Genomic DNA, 20,229 nt, shown 5'->3' with positions numbered 1-20,229 from the left:
CAGTGTGGTGAACGCCCTGGGTTATCAGCCGAAACCTAAACAAACAACTTGCCACAAATTTCATTTGATGCTACGCAGAATCAATGCCTCCTTGGCACCGACAATAGAGACCTGTCAAAGGGCTTTCAGCACCAATTTGTTTACATGTCCCCGGTGGTGTCGGCTTCTCCAATGGTCGCCCGGTCGCCCTGTCGCCCGGTCTCCTGGTTGCCAAGTTGCTTGCTTTGCTACTCGCACGGTTTCCGCCTGGTTCCGCTGATGGCGTTATTTATTGTTATCAGACACTCGAGCACATAAAACATTTTATCACTTGCCAAAATCCGCTTCATACAATTCAGAGAGCAAAAGAAAAAAATTGGTATGCCTTATGTCAGAAACCGGCGACTCGACCGGAGACGTTAACGGGCACAGGCACATGGTGGGAACGAGCGCAAGGATGGGTAAGTGGGCCAGGATAGGACCAAACCTGGTCAGGCGACCGGGCGATACTTCATCACTCAAAGAAAACGCCATGTGTTGAATGTGGGAAGACAAAACTTGAAATTGAGGGGAAGCGAATATAATGCATGGGTGCCGTCGGCCCGTTTCCTCTGCCTTTGACCTTCTCTCCAGGTCCAGCCCTTTATCCATGGCTTCACTGCGGCTCGTTTATCTTTAAGTAATTTGTGTGGCCTCTGTCGGCTAGCCGGAAGCGAATATGGGCATAGGTGAAGCGACAAGAGCGAACAGGAAAAACAAATTATATTTATTTTATTATTAGTTTTTGTCTTTTTCTTCTTCTTCTTATGCCCCTGGCAAAGGAATTGTATTTTTGTCACCGATTGTGCGACGATTGAAAGAGAAATCGTCGAAGTGTCATAGTAAAAGTACTATGATATATTTTCATGCATTGAAAAAATAAATAAACAAAACAGTGTCGATTTTTTCATGTAGATGAAAAAATCAAAAGTTCAAAATATTTTGCAAAACTCGTATTCAATATTTCCAAAAACGGATTAATACTGTGAGTCATAGATGATGATTTTCTAGTGGCACTTCTGGCTCTAGCTGGGAGCCCAAGTTGAGTTGTTGGACAAAATAATAATAATACTTGTATCCAACATCCATCATATGAAATTTGTACTGCGGTACACCATTATCTTGTTTTAATAAGTTATTACCTTATGTCAGTTATTAAGGTTGCTTATTGCCACTTAAGTGCTGAATAATTTAGTGGCAAGCAGTCAAAGCAAACAGGACGACTTTACTGATTGCCATTAGTTTGTTACCTCAGCTTATTTGTAAACTTTTTGCTTACTAGACAGATTGCATTACTTATAAACTTGTGTGTGTGTGTGTGTGTGGGTGTGTGTGGTTCTTCTTGAATGGCCAACGGACAACAATTAACTTTACTTTTCGCTTACATTTTCACGCTATTTTCAAATTTCCTTGACAGTTGCAGCGTCGAGTGCTGCCCGTGGATGTTCTTATTGCTTGCTCGAGGGCAGAGCTAGTTTTTGTTTGTTTGTAGCAGTCGCTATTGCCATGCACACAGGCGCTAAAATATATATAGAACGAGAGAGATATATAGAGAGCAAAATGTATATATATATATATATATATATATATATATATATACTTTATATATATATAAATATATATAGAGAGAGAGAGACAGAGAGGAGCAGCGGGCTGGAATGAGCTAGGATGTAAAGATAAAGTGTAAGAAGAGCTGTGGAACACCCGCTGGACTTCGCACCTTTTCTGAACTTTCTCATCAGCGCGCTTGGCTCAAAACTTTTGGTGCAAGGCGAAACAAAGTTAATACCAAGCAAAATGCACCTCAATGACCTCCTCCCCAATCCTACCACCTCCACCTTAATAGAGTGGCCAGCTGATACTTGCTGTACCGCTGGAGGTCGTCAGCTTAAATGGGCGTGACAGTGCAAAGACTAATTGAGTTCTTTGGGCAGCTTATCTTAAAATGAAGGTAATGCGAATGCTTCTCCTATTCTCCACCATCCATAGATATCAGACTTCTCTTCAGCCAGTTTTTTACATTTTTACATTTACACAATAAATTAAGTTGAATCTTGTATTAATTTGGATGTTACCTTCACAACTAAATTAAATTATATATGTGCTATATTTACTATGCTGAAAATACCTATTCGTTCCGAAGTAATTATTTCATATGTAATAAATAAATAATAAGAAATTTTGCTAAACATTGTTATCCGCTGATGCATAAAAAAATAAAAAATAGGGACACAGGGTATAGCAACAATTCGCAGCTAAATATATCAGATTGCAGTTGTACACACCCCCACACAAACGCCCAATCTGCGCATATTAATTACGTTACAGGTTCAGTACGTGAGCAAATTTTACAAACAGTTTTAATTATGTTCTTTTTACGCTGATTTAAATTCTGGCGCTTGTGTTACCTGGGCATTTCAAAGTTGTTTTCTTTTTTTTTACCCAGGCCAAATGGAATTTAATTTAATCCTTTGAAAAAATAATTTCGGCATTGCCAAGCCTACCACTACACTACCACTGCCCAACCACCACCCATTCGCACCGCAGCCGGCAACTCAAATAGAAAATATGCAAAACGCTTTGGTGCGGCAGTTGTTTCATGATATTGCATAGCTTCAAACCCATCGTCGGTCGATCCTTGCCCAGTTACTCTTTTGGCCAAACAATACAAAAAAAAAAAACAAAAAACCTCAAAAGCTTCCATTCAAAAACACACACACACACACGCACTCATACAAAGACACAAACATACACACACACACACACACAACTTCATGCACACTCACACAGATTATGGAAATGAACTTCGGTCTACAGTGACCAGTAGGGCTTTCATGTTGAGATTTAGTTAATGTAACACCATTTGGCATAATTACATTTTTCTATAGACCAGTGCTCTTGCAATTTTGGCGCTTTCAACTACTTAATTAAATATTTAACATTTAGCTCGCAAGCTTTCCACTTTTACGGCTCACTTTTCTTGCTTTAGAACCATTTTCTGAATGTCGTCACGATAATATTTGTTAGTTAATAATAAAGATATACAAAGAATACAGCTGAAAAAATAGTAATTCTATATGAAAGGAAACAGTTGAGATACTACTGATTTTATCTCAGTTATTAAAGAAATGTCGACCATTTATACGTAGGCCGAATAAAATTCGTATAGTCCTTACGGCTTTTTCGATTTTTTAGGACCTTACCGGATTAAAAAATTGTACTGAAAATTTGTTAAAACCAAGCTTTCTTAATCTAATAAATGTATGTCCTTTAATGGTACGCAAAACAATAATACATAGAAGAGAAAATATTTTTGATATTAATTAGAGATTAAAGTAAAACAGCAAATTAACCGAAAATGTACACAAGTATTATACACAGCTAAATTTGATTTATTCAATATAGATATAAAATGCATTCAGCCCCTGGACTCAACTATATAATTATTATAATTACAACCATATCAAGCATTATCATTTTACATTCATTATTTATAGTAGATAGTTAACTAGACATACTGGCATAAGTACTTGTTAGTGGCGTTCAAAAGGTTTCAAACGGAAACCAACACGCCCATTTATAGACTGAACTGTCCGCTTAGTGCTGAAACCTTTCATTGCACTCAACGGCGATCGATATCGTTATAAGATAAGTACATAGATAAATAACGTAATCGTAATTCGTTTGAAATCTTTTACACACAATGATTCAAGATGCCTTCGAAACCGAAACCGAACAAACCTGGGAACCTAAACCAACATTTACCGTTAACCTATCACTGGAACAAAGCGTCCTAACTTATCACACAGTAATTTTCCTATGATATAAAACATAATATAGACATAAGATAGTAAAACAATTCGACTACAAAATATTTAAAGAACTAATATTAATACTAAAAAAAAATTAAAAAAAAAAAAAATAAGTAAAAACGTCAAGTTCGGAATATTCCAATCCTAGTGTTGTAACCGTTGAAAACAAGTTCGAGTGATCTTTCTTGATAATGGTAATGACAATAGTTATTCTAAAATTCTAAAAATCTTAGCCAACGACTCGAAAAGAGTAAAATATAGTTTTTCGTTCAAGAGGTGGTGGCGGTTATTGGTAAACTCAATTCAAAGTTTTTGTTTTCCTATTTTTGAAACAGCGGAAAAGTGTCAAGCTTAAGCTGCGTCAAATAAAATTATGTTTATGAAGATGGACGGACTGACAGACGGACAGCATTGCACATTAAAATTGATTTGTGGTATATATATATGATTCAGGTCATGGTCTCCTCGAAGCCGCAGTGCACATAGCCTGTTTCCAGGGTGCCGCTGACTGCTGCTGACTTTGAGGGCAGATCGCTGGCGCCATTTGTTGTTGCCTCGCTGTTGTCCAGGATCCGCTCAAAGACCGCATCGAAGCGACAGCGACTGATCGAAAAGTTCACCGGCACCTGAAGACTGGCAGCCATATCCCGCACCGTATCAAAGAGCTCAGCGAGCGTCGGCTGCTTGAAAGACGAGCCAGACGAGCCAGACGAACCATTCGAGCTGTTCGCCTGCTGACGTATCTTGACGAGGAATCGCAAGCTATGCGAATGGTGCTGCAGGTCACAGGCACTAGGCAGACGCTGGGGCAGCATCTTGGCCAGCGCCGCCTGCTGAATGGGCGCACAGAAGCAACTGATGGCATAATAGCCACCATGCTGGGCCTTCAACTGAGCCGGACTGTTGCTGGCCACGATTTTGCCATCCTTAAGCACAGCCACGCGCTGGCACAAGTGCTCGATCTCCGATATGGAGTGCGAGGTCAGCAAGACGGCACGACGAGCCGCCAACAGCTGCTCAATGGTGCGATAGACAAAGGAACGCGTCACCGGATCCATATCACTAGTGGGCTCATCCATCAATATGGTGGGCGTGTAACCGCAGCAGCTGATAGCCACAGTCAGCTTGCGTCGATTGCCACCACTCAGTCTCTTCACCTGCACATCCCGATAGCTGCGCAACTCGTACGTATCCAGAATGCGCTCCAACAGCTGATCCAGTTGCTTGATGCCACGCAGCTGACCATAGAGCTGGATGCACTCCTTCACAGTTAGCAGCGGATCGAGTGGATTGCTCTGCGGACAGTACGAAATGCTGGGCTGTGGGGCATTGAAAGGTAATATTTATTCGAAGTGTATTAAGTTTTTAGCTACTATCCCCCATAAGAACACGCTTGCCATGCTGAACTATAATTACAATATATTATTTTCAGTAAGCATTTATACATCAACCCGCACCTAACCAGCCAGCACTCAGTGCTTAGTAACTTACATGCTCAAAGTAGATTTGTCCCACATTCGGCAGCAGCTGACCCGTGAGTAGCTTAAAAATGGTCGATTTGCCGGCTCCATTCTTGCCAAGCAGCCCAAAGCATTCGCCGTGGTGTACGGCGAAGTGCACCTGGCGCACCGCATAGCGTCCGCGTCGGTAGGCGAGCCAAAGATTGTCGACACGTAGAGCCTCGCCGGCGCTGACGCAGCTCTTCATTATGCTCTGTATGCTGACGAGCTTGAGCTGGCCCAGCTTGCGCAGCTCTCGCCGGTACTGCCAATCGAAGAAGCTCGTCACCTGATGCCACATGCGGCTAAGCAGATGCAGCTCGATGAGCAGGTTGAGCAATACGCACACAATGCCAACGATGGCAAGGGCGGTGAAGTGACGACTCAGCAGATCACTGGCCAATGGCACCCTGTAGGAGTCAATGTCGTAGCGCTTGAAGACCACAGCGGCCATGTAGTTCTTGCACAACTCAAGCAAGCCATCGCCCAGCGCATGCTGCGGAAATATAAGGAAGGCATTGTTCAGGCCATGACGCCAACTGTCCCAGCTGGGTCCGTCGCCCACAACACCCAAGATCAGCACGATGCCCATCGTTACTAGTGGTATGATTATGTTGGCGCAAAAAATGGATACAATAGCGATGCTCGAGTCGCTAAAGATCTTCTCCACCACATGCACGGCGGGCACGCAGGCAAAACTGTGAACACAAAAATAGATGTGGAAAAAATCAAAAGTGAAATTTGAGCCGAATAAATGTGAAATATTGGTAAAATAAGAATATAATAGGAACTGAACAAATATGGAATATTGTTAAAAAGTATTAATTTAGAAAGATGTAATCAGGTGCAATATAATTTGAATAGAAGTGGAATTTAAGTCAAGTGAAGGAAAATATATTCAAATTATGAAATGTATTGGAAATCACAGCATACCTAAACATTAGGGACAAGCCCACAATGCCAGACAGTTGCTGGCGATCCACAAAAACGGGCATATTAAACATCAGCACAATGGCGAGGCAAACGATCAAGGCCAGCACCATGACGAGATAGTCCCAGAGGAAGGCCACCAGCCAGTAGGTGGCAGCGCTGACACCGCTTAGGCGCTGCTGCAGCTTCTCACCATTGATGCGCTCGTTGACCAGATAAACGGAGCCGGCAGCGACAACCAGACCAAATGCGATCAACAGTATGAAGACCATGCAGGAATCACCAGCCTGACGCAGCACTGAGCTAGTGCTCAGCTCGGCATAGCCCAGTTTCCAGGGCTCATTCAACGCTCGAATGTCGTAGTCCGTGCTATTGAGCGATGTGCGCAGTAGATGAGTGTTCAAATCATTGAGCCACGCAACCATGGCATGGTAGCCTTTGTTGTTATACCAGACAGTGGCGCCGGTGCCATTGAGACCATAGCCGCCATAGCGGCGACCCCGATACTCGTCCAAACTGTTAAGCATCCAGTAGAAGGCGTGCCGCGAGCTATTAAACTCACTGCATCCGAAATCCTTGTCGCAGTCCGTCATCAGATTGTCATAGAGGTGGTCCGTGAAGCGCGTCAGCCGCTCCTGGCTCAACATTTGTGCAGTGTGCGGATAGAGATCTCGACTAAGGGGGAGCACGGTGTCAAAGTCATCCTCCAGGCGGTAGCTGACAAACCACATGGCGCATACCTCGAAAATAGCTGGCAGCAGCAGCACGTATAGCAGCAGGCGATAGTTGCGCATCAGATGGCGTCGCCGTTTGCCCAACAACAGCGAGAACTGGGTCCCGAAAGAAGGTGGCTCATCTGTCACATCCGCGGGTCCAGTGACAATGCTTGACGTGTTCGTCGCCCCTTGCAGATTGAGTGATGCGTTCACGCTGCTATTCAGCTGCTCGAATTCCTGCTCCAGGCTACTAGAGCTACTAAGTGCCAAGTCACTTATGATGCCAGCTGTCTCCTGCGTCTGTAACAGCTCCAGAAACTGCACCGCACTAGGCGTCAGATTTTCGGCGTAGCTGGCGCTAATGATCAAATCGCCTGGCTGCTTGCCGGCCAACGAATGGCTGTTGCTTAGCAGTTGCTGTGCTTGCTGCACAATGGTAGCGGATGCATTTGCATCCATACAGTGCATCTCGATGCTGTAATCTGAGGTGCAAAGGCGATGCAGTGATTCACGGCTGTGCTGGCCCACAATGCGACCCTGTGATGAAGATGAAGATAAAATTTAAGAAATTGAAGTAACCCAAGGTAAATCAAATCAGAACTTACATTGCGCATGATGAAGAGTGCATCGCTGAGGTACTTTGCCTCGTCGAGGAAGTGTGTGGCAAAGATGACGGCGCGTCCCTGACGCAGTTGCTCGATCAGATGCCATATATCCTTGCGCGCCTTGGCATCCACCCCATTGCACGGCTCGTCGAGAATAACAACGCTTGGCGAGGCAATGAAGGCAAGGGCCACACACAGCCGCCGCCTGTAGCCGCCGGATAACTGATAGGCATAGTAGTTCTCATGCTTGCCAAAGTTGAGGCTATCCAGAGTTTGACGCACCTCATTCGCAGCATTCGCCTGCTCGCGACTATTCGACGGATCCAGCTTGAGCTGAGCATAGAGCTCCAGATGTTCGCGGGCAGTCAGTTTGGGTATTAGAATATTGTCCTGCCAGCAGACACCCACATTGTGCTCACCGGCGAGGAACACCTGGCCGGTTGTCTGCACCGTCTGGCCCGTGAGCAGCTTAATCAGTGTGCTCTTGCCGGCACCGTTGCGTCCAAGCAGGCAGCTTACCTGGTTGCGTGCAAAATCCACACTGAGATTCGAGATAGCATACTTGTTGCCATACATCTTGGTCACGCTGCTCAGCGAGGCGCCAAGCTTGGCATCCAGCTGAGCGCGAGTTACCCGCACAAAGCTATAGTTATCTGGCAAAAAATAAATCCGATTAAATTCAAATCGGTTCGATTCGATTACCAGATAAGTGGACTCACTCTTCTTATAGCGCTGATAGCCAAAGCCAATGGCCGCATATAGCATAGTGTCGAGTATGAACATGAGGAAGGCCAGAGCGCACTCGCTGCCAGCCGGTCCCAGGTGGAACAATTGGCCAAGTGTCAGGCCCTGTTCCTGCAGCTCCATGCGCATTAGTTCGCTCCAACCCTTAGCAAAGGCCGTCGTAAAGGAGAGATCAACCAAGAAGTTCTGCAGCAAATTGAGCTTGGCATCAAAGAGCAGCACTATGATATACGGACAGAGTGTGATAAAGAAAAGCAACGATGTGGCGACAGCACCAATGTTGGCCGAAATAAAGAAGTTCGAGCACATGTAGCTGTAGAATTCAAAAAGTTAGATAAACTGCAAGCGACAAGCAATCCCTGAATCCCCGAAAAGACCTTACCAAAACGATATCAGACACGCGCCAAACACCAGGCAATAGAACATCATAAAGAACCAGTTGGTAAAGGCAAGAATACCGCCAGAGTAGAGGACAATGCTGATCAGTACAAAGATGACCAAGAGTTCCATGAAGCTCATCAGAATCCAGGCAACCAGTTCTGAGTGTGCATGCAAGCCCATAGAGCGCATCAGCTGAAAGATTTGTGTGGGCATAGCATTAGACGATGCCGATAGCAACTTGGATGAGACCTTTGATGAACTCACCATGCTATTGCGGCTTTCACGCATCCAGATACGCTCCCGCACACATATGGCGACGGCTATGACCAGGCCCACACAGTATGCCACCTGAACGGCTTGGGCTAGGTAGAGACCACGCTTGAAGCTGTAAGGATTATCTAATAAAATGGCCAGTCTATATTAAACTCTGGTAAACTTACTCATCACTGACATAGGCGGGATAGGGAAATTGCTTGGTATAGAATTGCATATCATCCACATTAAATTTCATGCCCTCCGAATCATCACTGCCGCTACCAAAGCTGCTCAGCAGATCCAAGAGACCCTGCCGCTTAAAGCGAGCTCCACTCTCCCGAGTATCCGACGCCTTCTGCAGATCAAAGAGTTCTTGGCGTCGCACGCGCTCGCCGGGTTCATCCATCTCGCTGTTGCTGTGTAGTTCAGGTCTTATGGTAGATATAGTAGATTCCTGTGCTGGGATAGTCTCCTGTGCTGGGGTAGTCTCCTGTTCTGTGGTTGTCTCCGCATCCTGTTCACTGAGAGTTGTATCCTCTGGAGGGAATGTCGTCCCCTCGACACTGCTATTCAGATCTTGATCAAAGTCATCCTCCTCATCAAAGAGATCATCTTCATCGTCCACGCGCTGTACGCTGATCAAGGGGCGTGTTGATCGATCCGATTCGGGCTCCTCGACGGGACCCAGCTCTTGACGCTTATGCTTAATGATGCCCAGATCAACCATCTGCATAAGCTGTACAAAGCCGCGATGATACTTGAGATCTACCAGCATACTGCCCGCTGGCCCCGGAAACCAGAACCGATTCTTATTCTCGAAAGTGGGCTGCGTATTATCCGTGTCCATGTGCAGTCTGTAGGTAATATGCTCACCCGCCACGCTCTCAAAGTTTAAAGCGGCCATGAAGAGACGCTGCTGGTTCAGCTTGAAGGCGCGATGCTGCAGCTGCTCCACATTCTCTACCGGTATAAAGCGATCCACAGAGAGGCATTCCAGCAGATCGCTGATGGTACTGAAAACCTCGTATATGAGCTTATTGCTACGAACATAGTTCATTATGCGCTCAATCTCTTCAATATCAAAGTCATCGCCAACGAGACTCTTCACCAGCGGCGAACGTGCCAGCTTCAGCAGATTCTCAAACGCATCCTGGAAGGTGGCATTCGTGCGTAGCTTGCCAAGTACAGCGGCAGTAGCTTTAGATAATTTCTTCAGCCGATCCATCTCCTCAAAGGTGCCATTGGTCTAGACAAGAAACACAAAATAAACAATAGTGAGCAGATCTATTGATCAATTAATGCGCGGCAAACTCTTACAAACTTAACAATGCTGTCAGTATCCGCATTGGATGGCGTATACAGAATTTTGCCCTGTATAATTGGCTTGACGAAATTCCAAGTGAGCTTGCCCTGGTTCGTCGAGGTAACATCCAAATATAAACGCTTGCAGTACTTGGCTATAAGAAAGAAAAACACGTTAGCGTGAAACGAGCTGAAACAATAATTGGGAGGTGCTTACTCGGCATGGCCTGCAGCTCATCGTCGTTGATCTCGCTAAAATCTTCGGAGTAGAGAATGTCGTTGACCAAAGGTATGCTCTCCGTGCTCGGGAAGGGATGTCCGCACAGCAACACGCCCAGTTTAACGAACGTCTCCCGATCTACAAAAGAGAGCAATTTGCGGTTGACTTTGATAAGCAGCACAAGAGCAAAGGTCAACTTACTTGAAAACAGTTTTGAGATATCAAAACTATAGTTCATCAGGCGTTCAATTTCAGGAACCAGTGAAATAATTTCGCCTATGTTGTCTGTGGAACACCGAATATTAATTGCGGACTAGTCATGCTGGGCATAGCTGAAGACCACTACTCACTGCGAATGAGATCAAAATATTTACTGGTGACCAACGTGGTCACCGCGCCCACAAAGTTCGCCTTCTCCGGCAGTTCCAAGACCGCATTGTACAGACGATCATCGGTTACAAAAACGTTTGCGACATCGATCACGTTATGCAAGCTGTAAACCAAAGATGATTATGATTAGTTCACATTAGATACGCAATCTGATATCCAGTTACGGCAGTTAGACTTACGGTGCTGCCTCCCATTTGGAGTACTCTTCGTAGGGATCGGTGCACAGGCACTTGTTCTCTATGCTACAGATATAGGAGAAGGAGCTGGGCACTACCTGATTCTTGGTGGGCAGCAGACGTGTGGGGAACTGACAGGCATCCAACGATTCGGATCCATACTTGAGCCGTATAAGATAGAGCATCATGAAGATCAGCACGGGGAAGAGGATCTGCGTCAATGCCAAACCCTTCTGGCGCCAGCGCACAAGCACATCTTTGCGCAATAGGGCCCTCACTTCACTCTTCCGGAACGACATTGTTGCAGTGGCAACTTGCAACAAACTGCAGTTTGAGGTTTCCTCAGTTACGCTCTGTTGATTCGACGGCGCACTAAATCATTGGCACATTTTGCAGCTATTTATTTTCCCTGCAAGGCATAAGATGTTCTCGCATTTATATACATATTTAAATCTATCTAGACCTAAGCTTTAAATTCTGAAATTAGATGCGCTTTTTATACTTTGAGATAAAAACAATTACAAAGTCGTTTACATTCGGTTGCAAAAGCGAACTTGTTCACTCATGTGACCGGTTAAAACTGGTCGAAGTCCATTTCAAAAATTAAGCAAATTTAATTAAAATTTTGCGTTAGTGGTCATTTTGTTTTTGATGCTGATTTTAAATTTGTTTTATGTGCAATAAATCAACTTGCTGCCTACTACAAAGAGTAATGTGCATATGTAGCAATACAAGTATTTTTACTTCCATCAAGGATTGTGATTTCCCTCGTGCACATAAAATGAATTTAAAATGCATTTAATGAGGCTAAGTGATTGATGACTGATGGTTTTTGAAAATAAAATAGATAGCGGGTTTGTAATTTGTGCAATTAAATACAGAACGTACATAGAATACATTTTCAAAGTCAGTCAATAAAGAAAAATGTGATTAAAATTAAGGCTTTATTTAAATAGAATTCCTCCCGGCACCATATCGATCAACTGTCAAAAATCATAAAGGCCGGTTCAGAAACGCATAAGTTGTTAACAGAGCGTTGACGTAGAGCGTTAAGTAGTTAAAACTGGTAAGAAGAGGCGCCACAACAAAACGTCATAAAATTACTATTGCTATTGGGCCAGTTAAATGCCAACTGGGCCCCTGTGGCTGTTGATGTGCAGGTCGGCACAGACTCAATTCGTTGGCCCCAGCAAAAAGGTAGACGTTAATAGATTTTTCAAGTATTTGCGAAAATGACGCTTGACGTGTGAAACGTTAGATTTTGTTTATTGGCCATGTTTGGATGCCTTATCGCTTCGACACGCCACGCACGACAGCGAGAATACGAATAATGTCACGGATTTGTCGGCTTAAACTTGGACTTAACACTGCGCCAAAGTGGTTGACTTCCTCAATGTGCATTATCAGAATATATATATATATATATATATATATATATATATATATATATATATATATATATATATATATACATATATATATATATTTATTTATGTATATGTTTCATTGCTTTATTAAATCATATCCGCTAATTCGACTTGTGAACTGTTTGCAGTTCACCTTGAACACTCAATAATTCTATTTGACATTTTCAAATGTATTCAGTTCGAGACTCTGGTGGCCGGTTCTTTTAATGATGCGCTCATTCGTAAGCCACATGGCTAATAGCACTTAATTTTTGCCAGAACAATGCGAAAGGTTTCCATAGACTTCAATGTGAGCGCAAAAACCAGTTAGGTTTTGTAAGCAAAGCATGACTTGTGACTTTTTATTTCAACTGGTTGGGAATTTTTTCTTCAGCGGTTTTATTTTAATTAGTATTACAAAAGGCGTTTCACAGCCGCAGAATACAAAGGTTAAATGAGTGATCTTTCCCTTCTTACACTTCACAGCCAATTTCATCAGTGGATATGCGTAATTTGATAATGGTATCAACTATTTGAGATAATCTGGCTGTGTCTTGTGAGGTTTTGCAAGTATTCGAATAAGCAAAAGTTTCAGAACTCCAGAAAAAAAGAACTACGTACGTGATGAAGCCAATGCCAATCTAAAGAATAAATCAAATACGTATCACGACTAAAAATATATAAAAACTTGCGATATCTGAATCAGAAACTAGTCTTAATTACAAGTCTTTGTTATTGTATTCATTGTATTATTATAATTGGTACCTAGACTTGAGATCTTCTACGAACAACACAGCACGTTATCAAAGGTTATCTATTGGGAGTCCCCTTAAAAGATATATATCTTGAGCGTCTACGAATGGATCTTACTAGCTCAGGAGGGATGGATAGTTCAGATGTTATGTTAACTCGTATACATATATGGCTTATTATATTGCTATGCAATATTCATAATAATTCATAGCTTCATAACTCGGTCCATGTTGTGCCAGTCAATATGACTTGTGTCTGACAATCTCTGAACCAGTTTATCAATCATTCAAATCGCACATTGAGTGCATTGGTGTGTGTGCAACTCAGATGAGAGCTGTTGCTCTCATTCAAGCGACTCAAGTAGCTAATGACATTATTATGACACTGTTATGCATTTCATTGATCTATTAATGAGATGGCTGACGATCTACTTGGCCCGACTACGTATATGAATAGACTCGTTTAGTGGCAATAAATGCTGCTTTAAGCTGATGTTTATTCTATGTGAGAAACTGTGCCAGTTGACTCCACTATCAGTCGGAAGCTATTTGAACTACTGCGACTCTAAGTAAGATTCCCACTGATAATTCCAATTAAAATGCACTTACGAGGCAATTAAAATTAAGTGGCATAAGCCAGAGAGTCAGAAAAACACAGATAAGAATTTAGAGTTTGATTTTGTTTTTTGTTTTTTTGTGCAATGTGTACCCATCAGAAGAGAATGCCGAAGTGAGCCAAATGTTAAAATGCAAGTGGTGTACATAATAATAATACATATGTGCACATAACTCACAGGCTAGTCAAACAGCAGAGCCTACAACAAGCAGAAAACAATTGCGATTGCTATAATTAACACATTAGTGAGAATATTATTTATTTGCAGTGGCCAACCACACCTCAACCCAACCGCAAGCCCTCCCACAACACGCACTTTGCACAGCACAATTTGCATACGGAAGAAGCGCAGCCCGAATTCATCATAAACCATTGTATATAAACCATTATACATACGTATGTGCATACATATCTGTGCGAAAGATCACACCTGCAATTAGCCAGGCCAGGCACGTACAAAGACCCAGACAAAGAGAGTTGTCGGCTCGAACTATACGCTAGTTTTGTGCAGTGCATTCACATCGGCGAATGCCACAACCAACAATAGATTTGGCTAGATTACACGGATGTTGGCCAATGAAGCCAACTCACTCAGACCATTGTGCCACCGTATTCGGAAACTGCTCCCTTTCCTTGACTCCGCGGAAAAACAACGAGATCAACCGGATTTGCAATCCGAGCAACAAGACTAGATGTCAAAATTACTTGAATATGAAATGACACATTAGAAAAGCAGTAAATAAAAGCAGTGATAAGTCACAGATCACCCCTATAAGGAGAGTCTTTGTATATCAAATGCACCAAGTTCAATAAAAGACTTTTTGCTAGTCGGCTAATTTTTCATTGCATTACTCATTTAATGATTAGATGAGTTAGGTGCTTAATTAGTCATGTACACTAAGCGAAGCAACACAAAACAAGTAGTCGACAAAGGTTAACTAGTAGAAACTTATTTCTGTTTGTAAACAGAGATTAATGAAACTTCATCAGATGAACAGATCATCAATACTATGCTGAGCAGCTAATTGACTTGGCTGTTGTTTCGGATCAAGAATATATTGGTAAGTTTTGAAAATGCGTAATTCTGCTTCCATCACCTCATTTACAAATTCCGATTCTTTATATTCGTCATTTGCCTGATAAGCGCTTACATCTGTATCACTAATCAGACAACACATAGAGGCGTCAAATTTACTAAAAAGTGCATCATGTTTATTCTGTGCCCCTGAGCCCTTTTTTTTACTGAATTCAATTAAATTTCAGTACACGGAAAGCACAAACAATTTTCAAAGTTCATCATGCCACTCTATAGTCAAATCTAACTGAAAACAGAGTATTTCGCAACTACAACAACGCTTCGAAGTATCGCCAGGAGGGATGTTCAAATGGATGTTAAAAAAATGCCTCCAAGTGAAGCTGCACAAATTAAGATTAGTACAAGCTGAACACCTTGGGGCTGCCGGCTTAGACAATTTGCAATTAGCCGCCCCCCAGCTGCAGCTGAGGAATAAAGCAACAACTACCCAGCTAAAATGAAAAAAAAAAAACATTTAAAAGTAAAATCAGGTTACAGTTGACGATGCAAAAACATCGAAAACGACAGTAATTCTGAAGTAGTCCGTGCGATAAATCAAAATCAAACATAAATAAAAGCAAATGATCATTTGGAAAATCGCCGCTCAATGTCAGTTCTGCTGATTATGGCGACTTAGCCGTCATCTGTATAAATAAAACAGTTTGATTAACCCGAGTATAAGAATCAGACAGTTTTACAGTAGCTTTTCAATTAGCACATTTGTGAGAAATGTAAGCTGCAATTAGCGCAAATACGGGTCAAAGTTTGCATTAAAAATACATAGTTGCCGATACCTCAATGTATATATACACTCTGCCAAATTCGATTGAAGGCACTCGTCTTTTTTCCCTTATAAAATTTAAAATAAAATATTTAACCTTTTAGCTATTCTAAATATATGTCAAATAAAAAATTAATTAAATTGGTAACTTTAACAGACAACTTTATTTAATTTTATTTTCTAATTTGAAGTTAAAGTGCGAAATAATATATAAAAATGGCATAGATTTGTTTGTAACTTCAAAAAGTAGATTTGGCATCGATTCAATAACTTTTTGGAAGGCAGGTAGTGCAATTTGAGACCATTCCTTAACGACAGCCTTTCGTAGCTACTCAACTGTCCTTTTGTTGTAACTGAATGCTGCCCAGATCATGAGTGAACCACCACCACAGCTTGGAGTGGGGAAATATCTCTCAGACTTATATCTCAGATATATATATATATATATATATAGCATGGAGTTCAAAAACTTATATACTCAAGCAAATGCTGTATTTATTTATTTTTTCTCAATAAACTTTAAGCAATACACTCAAAGGTACTACGCAGCCAGGGTGCAAAGCCGCAACTGGATAATGCAAGTGTAAAGAAAAAACAAAAAAAAAAAAAAAAAACAAATTAATATTGTTTAATTTATGTAGTCATTGGGAATTAGCAAGCCAACCGGCCCCCTTCTCGCACAAGCGAGTTTTGCTTCATAATAAAATGTTTTTTATTTTGATTATGCCCACTTAAATTTACATGGCTGCCACTGCCAATATACACACATATGTATGTACATATATATGTATGTATGTATGTATTTAGGTATGTATGTATTTAACTCTGAACTCTCAAAGTGTGACTTTGTTGACTTACTGATTCAACAGATTCCGGACACCGATCTGCGTATAAATTGTATATATGAACAGTAGTTGTCTGCTTGCAGCACCGCTTTGACACCCAACAATTAAACGATGTTGCCGCAAACACGAGCTTGAGTTGGCAAGAATTGTTGGCCATGGCCTTATCGAACATTTATCGCATTTATTTATTTATAAACTTGAAACTGAGTGCATAGGAAATGCTGGCGAGATTTTATTTTTTATTCTCTGCTTTTAGCCCGCTCAGCAACTTGCAAGGTCAACGTGCAACACTTGCAATGCAATTAAGTCCGACTACCTTCAAATGTAAACAAGCATCTGTCTGCTACACGAGGGCTACTGTTGCTGATGCTGTTGTTGTTTAGCTGAGAATACTTGAAATATGCCAAAGATACAAAATATTAAGTGCTATTTCCATATTTTGTGTTGAAACACAAGAATCAGAAATGAAACGAAACCAGAATTAGAATTTACAGAGTTGCATTTAGATGGTTTATCACACTGACGAGAATATCGAACTTTTTTAATAAAAATATAAAATAAATATATTTTAAAAGTTGACAATTATTCAACATGTTTCACTTTTACAAGCGTGTTGGATTGTATATGATAACCTCCTTTAAAAATCGATGTAAAATATATTCAATATATGTGTAGGTAATTGTCTATATGCACATTTAATGCGCATTTCAGCCCTTAAGCCTGGTCCAAAGTAGCTAAAAACTGGTTAGGATGTCAATTATTATAACTGATTATAAGTCAATGACATATTTAAAAAAAAAATCGTTAGACTTGTTGATCAAATTATATATGTAGACCGACGCGTCGAGTTGATTTCAGGTACTCTATACGAGTCCGAGCTTTAACCGGTTAAAAATGTACTGAAGCAGTAATCAAGTGCAAGCCATAATTTGCATACAGACCTACGCACTTGTATAATTGTAATTAAAATATATATATTACAAAAGAAATTCCTTCGAAAAACTCTGAAAAGAATTCAGTAGCGTTAAAGAGATTTTTTTGGCACGTAGCGGAGCGTATATTTTACAATGTATATATATATATATATATTCGAATATATAAGCAGATATATATATAGGCCGCATCACATACATAAGTACATTGTCAGCCAGTTTAATTTTAAATCCAAACTATTTACACTTTTAACTAGAGAGCTATAAAAAATAAACATTTGCATTTTGAAGTACTAATTTATAGAATTTGTATATCTTTTTTGAAGTAGCACTTTGGATTGAATTCTAGTTAAAAGTGCGAATAATTTGAATGTACAATTGAAGTACTAAGTTAGTCGATTATAGGTATACGTAGATATATATATATAAATTCTCACAAGCACATATATATATATATACATATACATATACATATACAGTATGTATGTATATATAGCTTATATATACAACTGAGAAGCTTTTGTTTTCAACTTTTTAGATTTGATTAAAAAGCAACTGAAGTGATTCGCTATTTGGGCACTATTCGATTAGTTTTCACTTTTGTCTGTTGTTGTAAATTTGCTGTTTTTGTTTTTTGTTTTTTTCGTGAACGATTTCAATTGTTGCCAACTCTGACGAACGGCCCTTCACGGATGGAATAATAAGCCAACAACTCAATTGCCGAACAATGGCAATAAAAATAATACCAAAAACAACAACAACAACAACTGCAGTTAGTGCAGCGTGCCAAGAAACTAGTAACAACAAAATCAGCAGAAAGTGAGTAGATAGCAGTGAGTCGCGAGAGTTGGCGATTTAATACAGTTGTCGAGCTGAGGACATGTGGACGGACGATCTTTATGCAAAGCTTCTAATCAAAGATTCGTCTCTGCAACGTGGGCATTTTACGTCTCTCTCTGCTCCACCAACTACATTTACATTGTTGACGTTTATTGTTTATTTTTGGTAACTAGGTGTTACCAAATTTTGTATGCGCTAGTAATTAATAAGGCAAAATAGGTGCAATTGAATTGAGTTGACTGACTAACCTCGCTGCACTTGCTGCTCCAAAGAAGTCGCTTCGATTTCGTCTCTCCTCTTCGCCTTTGCACAAGCGCATACAACACAAAAACACAGCAAATGAAACAGAAACAAAAATAAAATAAAAAATAAGCCACGACTCGTTCGTTTCTTTATTTATTTTTCTTTCTTATTTTTTTCTTCTTTTTTATATTTGTTTTCTCTCTTTTTTCAATTTTTGTTGTTAATGGTATATTCGTATTTCGGGTATTGGTTTTCGCTTTTCGGCTTGAGAGAGCGACGACAAGTTTTACTTTCAGTGTGTCGAGTTTTGTTGTGATCGCTTCTGTTGTTACTTCACACACTCACACACACACACACACACACAGGCACACGAACTTAAGTTTTTCACTTGTTGTTTTCTTGTGATTATTCTTTACTGTTGTTGTTCACTTCTTGCTGCTGTAATCCAGCTGATGTGTCTTCTCCTTCGGCGTCTGCTGCTACCGCTCCTACTTCATCTGTTTGTTTTTCAGCTTCTTCTTAAACGGTCGCGTCGTGTGGTAGTTGCAATTTTGAAAAATGCGCAGTGACTGTAGATAGACGTCCGTTGACAACGCTTGCCGCAATTGAACTGAGCTTCACAAAGCGCGCTTACGGAAATTATTTAATTCCGCTGCTGCGGCGCCGCGACGATTCAACAACGATTTCAACGACGATCGGCTAACAGCACGGCAACAGCAAACAGCAACAACAACAGCGACAGCCACAGCCACATCAACTGCCACTGCTCACCTGGCCCAGTCCCAGTCCCATCGATGCCGCAACGCAATGTTTCGGATCGTAGTCGCTTAATAATTCGATCGGCTCCTCATCCCTCTCCCCCATTCTCCTCGCGCTATTGCCAAATTCTTCCGTAATTTGTTCTAACTGTACATGTTGCGTGCAGCTTCTCTACCCATTCATAGATATGTGTACATATGTATATACGTGGACCCAGAGTTCAGGCCCAAAAAACCAAAAACAATATTAGGAAAACACCAAAGTTATTCGCATCGCCGGTAATTGAGATGTCGTATAGCATTAGCTTTAATTGCACTACAATTTCCTCTTCGTACATGTCATATATTTAAGCCGTTCTATTGCCGCATAATATATGATATTATGATTCTTCACGCTGATTCGACACAAACACACACACAGCCGTACATACTTAGTCGTATTTCTATATTTATTTAACTCCATCCCGCCACTCCCCCCTGCCCCCTTCAAACAGAATAACCAAACAATTTTAATAAACTAAAAGTCATCGTTTAGCGGGAAGCGCTAGTCAGGCGTATTGTACCTAAACGTTAATGACTTGGAACTTAATTTGACTATGGCATAAGCGATCTTTATCAATTTGACATTGCTTCTAATTCAATGACATTCCCTGGATTTAATTGGCCATCTATCTATTCCGAAAAGGATTTACATGTTAAATAAGTTTCAACAACGATCCCTAAACTGCTCTGCAAATTGGGTTCAGCATTGGTTTTCAATCACCAATCGCCGCTTCTCAGTCAGTTTAAATTAGTTTAAATATCTTCATATGTATTTATAAAGATATATGATTTCCGTTTATTTTTTAAAAACCAAATTGTACAAAAGTAGAGAAACAGCTAACTACTATTACAAAACAGCTGCAAAACAGGCAAAACAAATTTATTAATGTT

General features: G+C 41.0%; 1 protein-coding gene across 2 annotated transcripts; it reads right to left on the bottom strand.

Moving 5' to 3' along the window:
• Positions 1–3,373: 3,373 nt before the first annotated feature.
• On the bottom strand, positions 3,374–19,128 carry LOC6564989 (ATP-binding cassette sub-family A member 13). Of its 2 annotated transcripts, none has more exons than XM_001991824.3 (15): positions 18,955–19,128; positions 18,544–18,598; positions 11,052–11,457; positions 10,833–10,975; positions 10,684–10,767; positions 10,480–10,620; positions 10,278–10,417; positions 9,146–10,206; positions 8,970–9,090; positions 8,707–8,897; positions 8,300–8,637; positions 7,581–8,233; positions 6,263–7,512; positions 5,322–6,027; positions 3,374–5,149 (listed from the first exon to the last, which is right to left on the bottom strand). In XM_001991824.3, the coding sequence occupies exons 3-15, from the start codon at positions 11,345–11,347 to the stop codon at positions 4,280–4,282; spliced, it is 5,994 nt and encodes a 1,997-aa protein (XP_001991860.1). In that variant the 5' UTR covers positions 11,348–11,457; positions 18,544–18,598; positions 18,955–19,128; the 3' UTR covers positions 3,374–4,279. The 2 variants fall into 2 exon arrangements, with proteins under 2 accessions (XP_001991860.1, XP_032594398.1); XM_032738507.2 differs by having other exon boundaries at positions 18,968–19,128.
• Between the last annotated feature and the right edge of the window lie 1,101 nt (positions 19,129–20,229).

Source organism: Drosophila grimshawi, unplaced genomic scaffold (genome assembly GCF_018153295.1).
Source record: "Drosophila grimshawi isolate 15287-2541.00 unplaced genomic scaffold, ASM1815329v1 contig_848, whole genome shotgun sequence".
Lineage (NCBI taxonomy): Eukaryota > Metazoa > Arthropoda > Insecta > Diptera > Drosophilidae > Drosophila > Drosophila grimshawi.
The sequence above is the reverse complement of the archived record's forward strand: the minus strand, read 5'-3'. Positions and strand labels throughout refer to the sequence as shown.

What these genes read in the sequence shown, in the direction of transcription:
- LOC6564989 (XM_001991824.3), bottom strand. Translation starts at nt 11,347, where the DNA reads ATGTCGTTCCGGAAGAGTGAAGTGAGGGCCCTATTGCGCAAAGATGTG. An exon ending in CACTCTTCATCATGCGCAAT is followed by an intron (nt 7,513 to 7,580) that starts GTAAGTTCTGAT and finishes TCTTCATCACAG; the next exon opens with GGTCGCATTGTGGGCCAGCA. An exon ending in GACAAATCTACTTTGAGCAT is followed by an intron (nt 5,150 to 5,321) that starts GTAAGTTACTAA and finishes AATGCCCCACAG; the next exon opens with CCCAGCATTTCGTACTGTCC.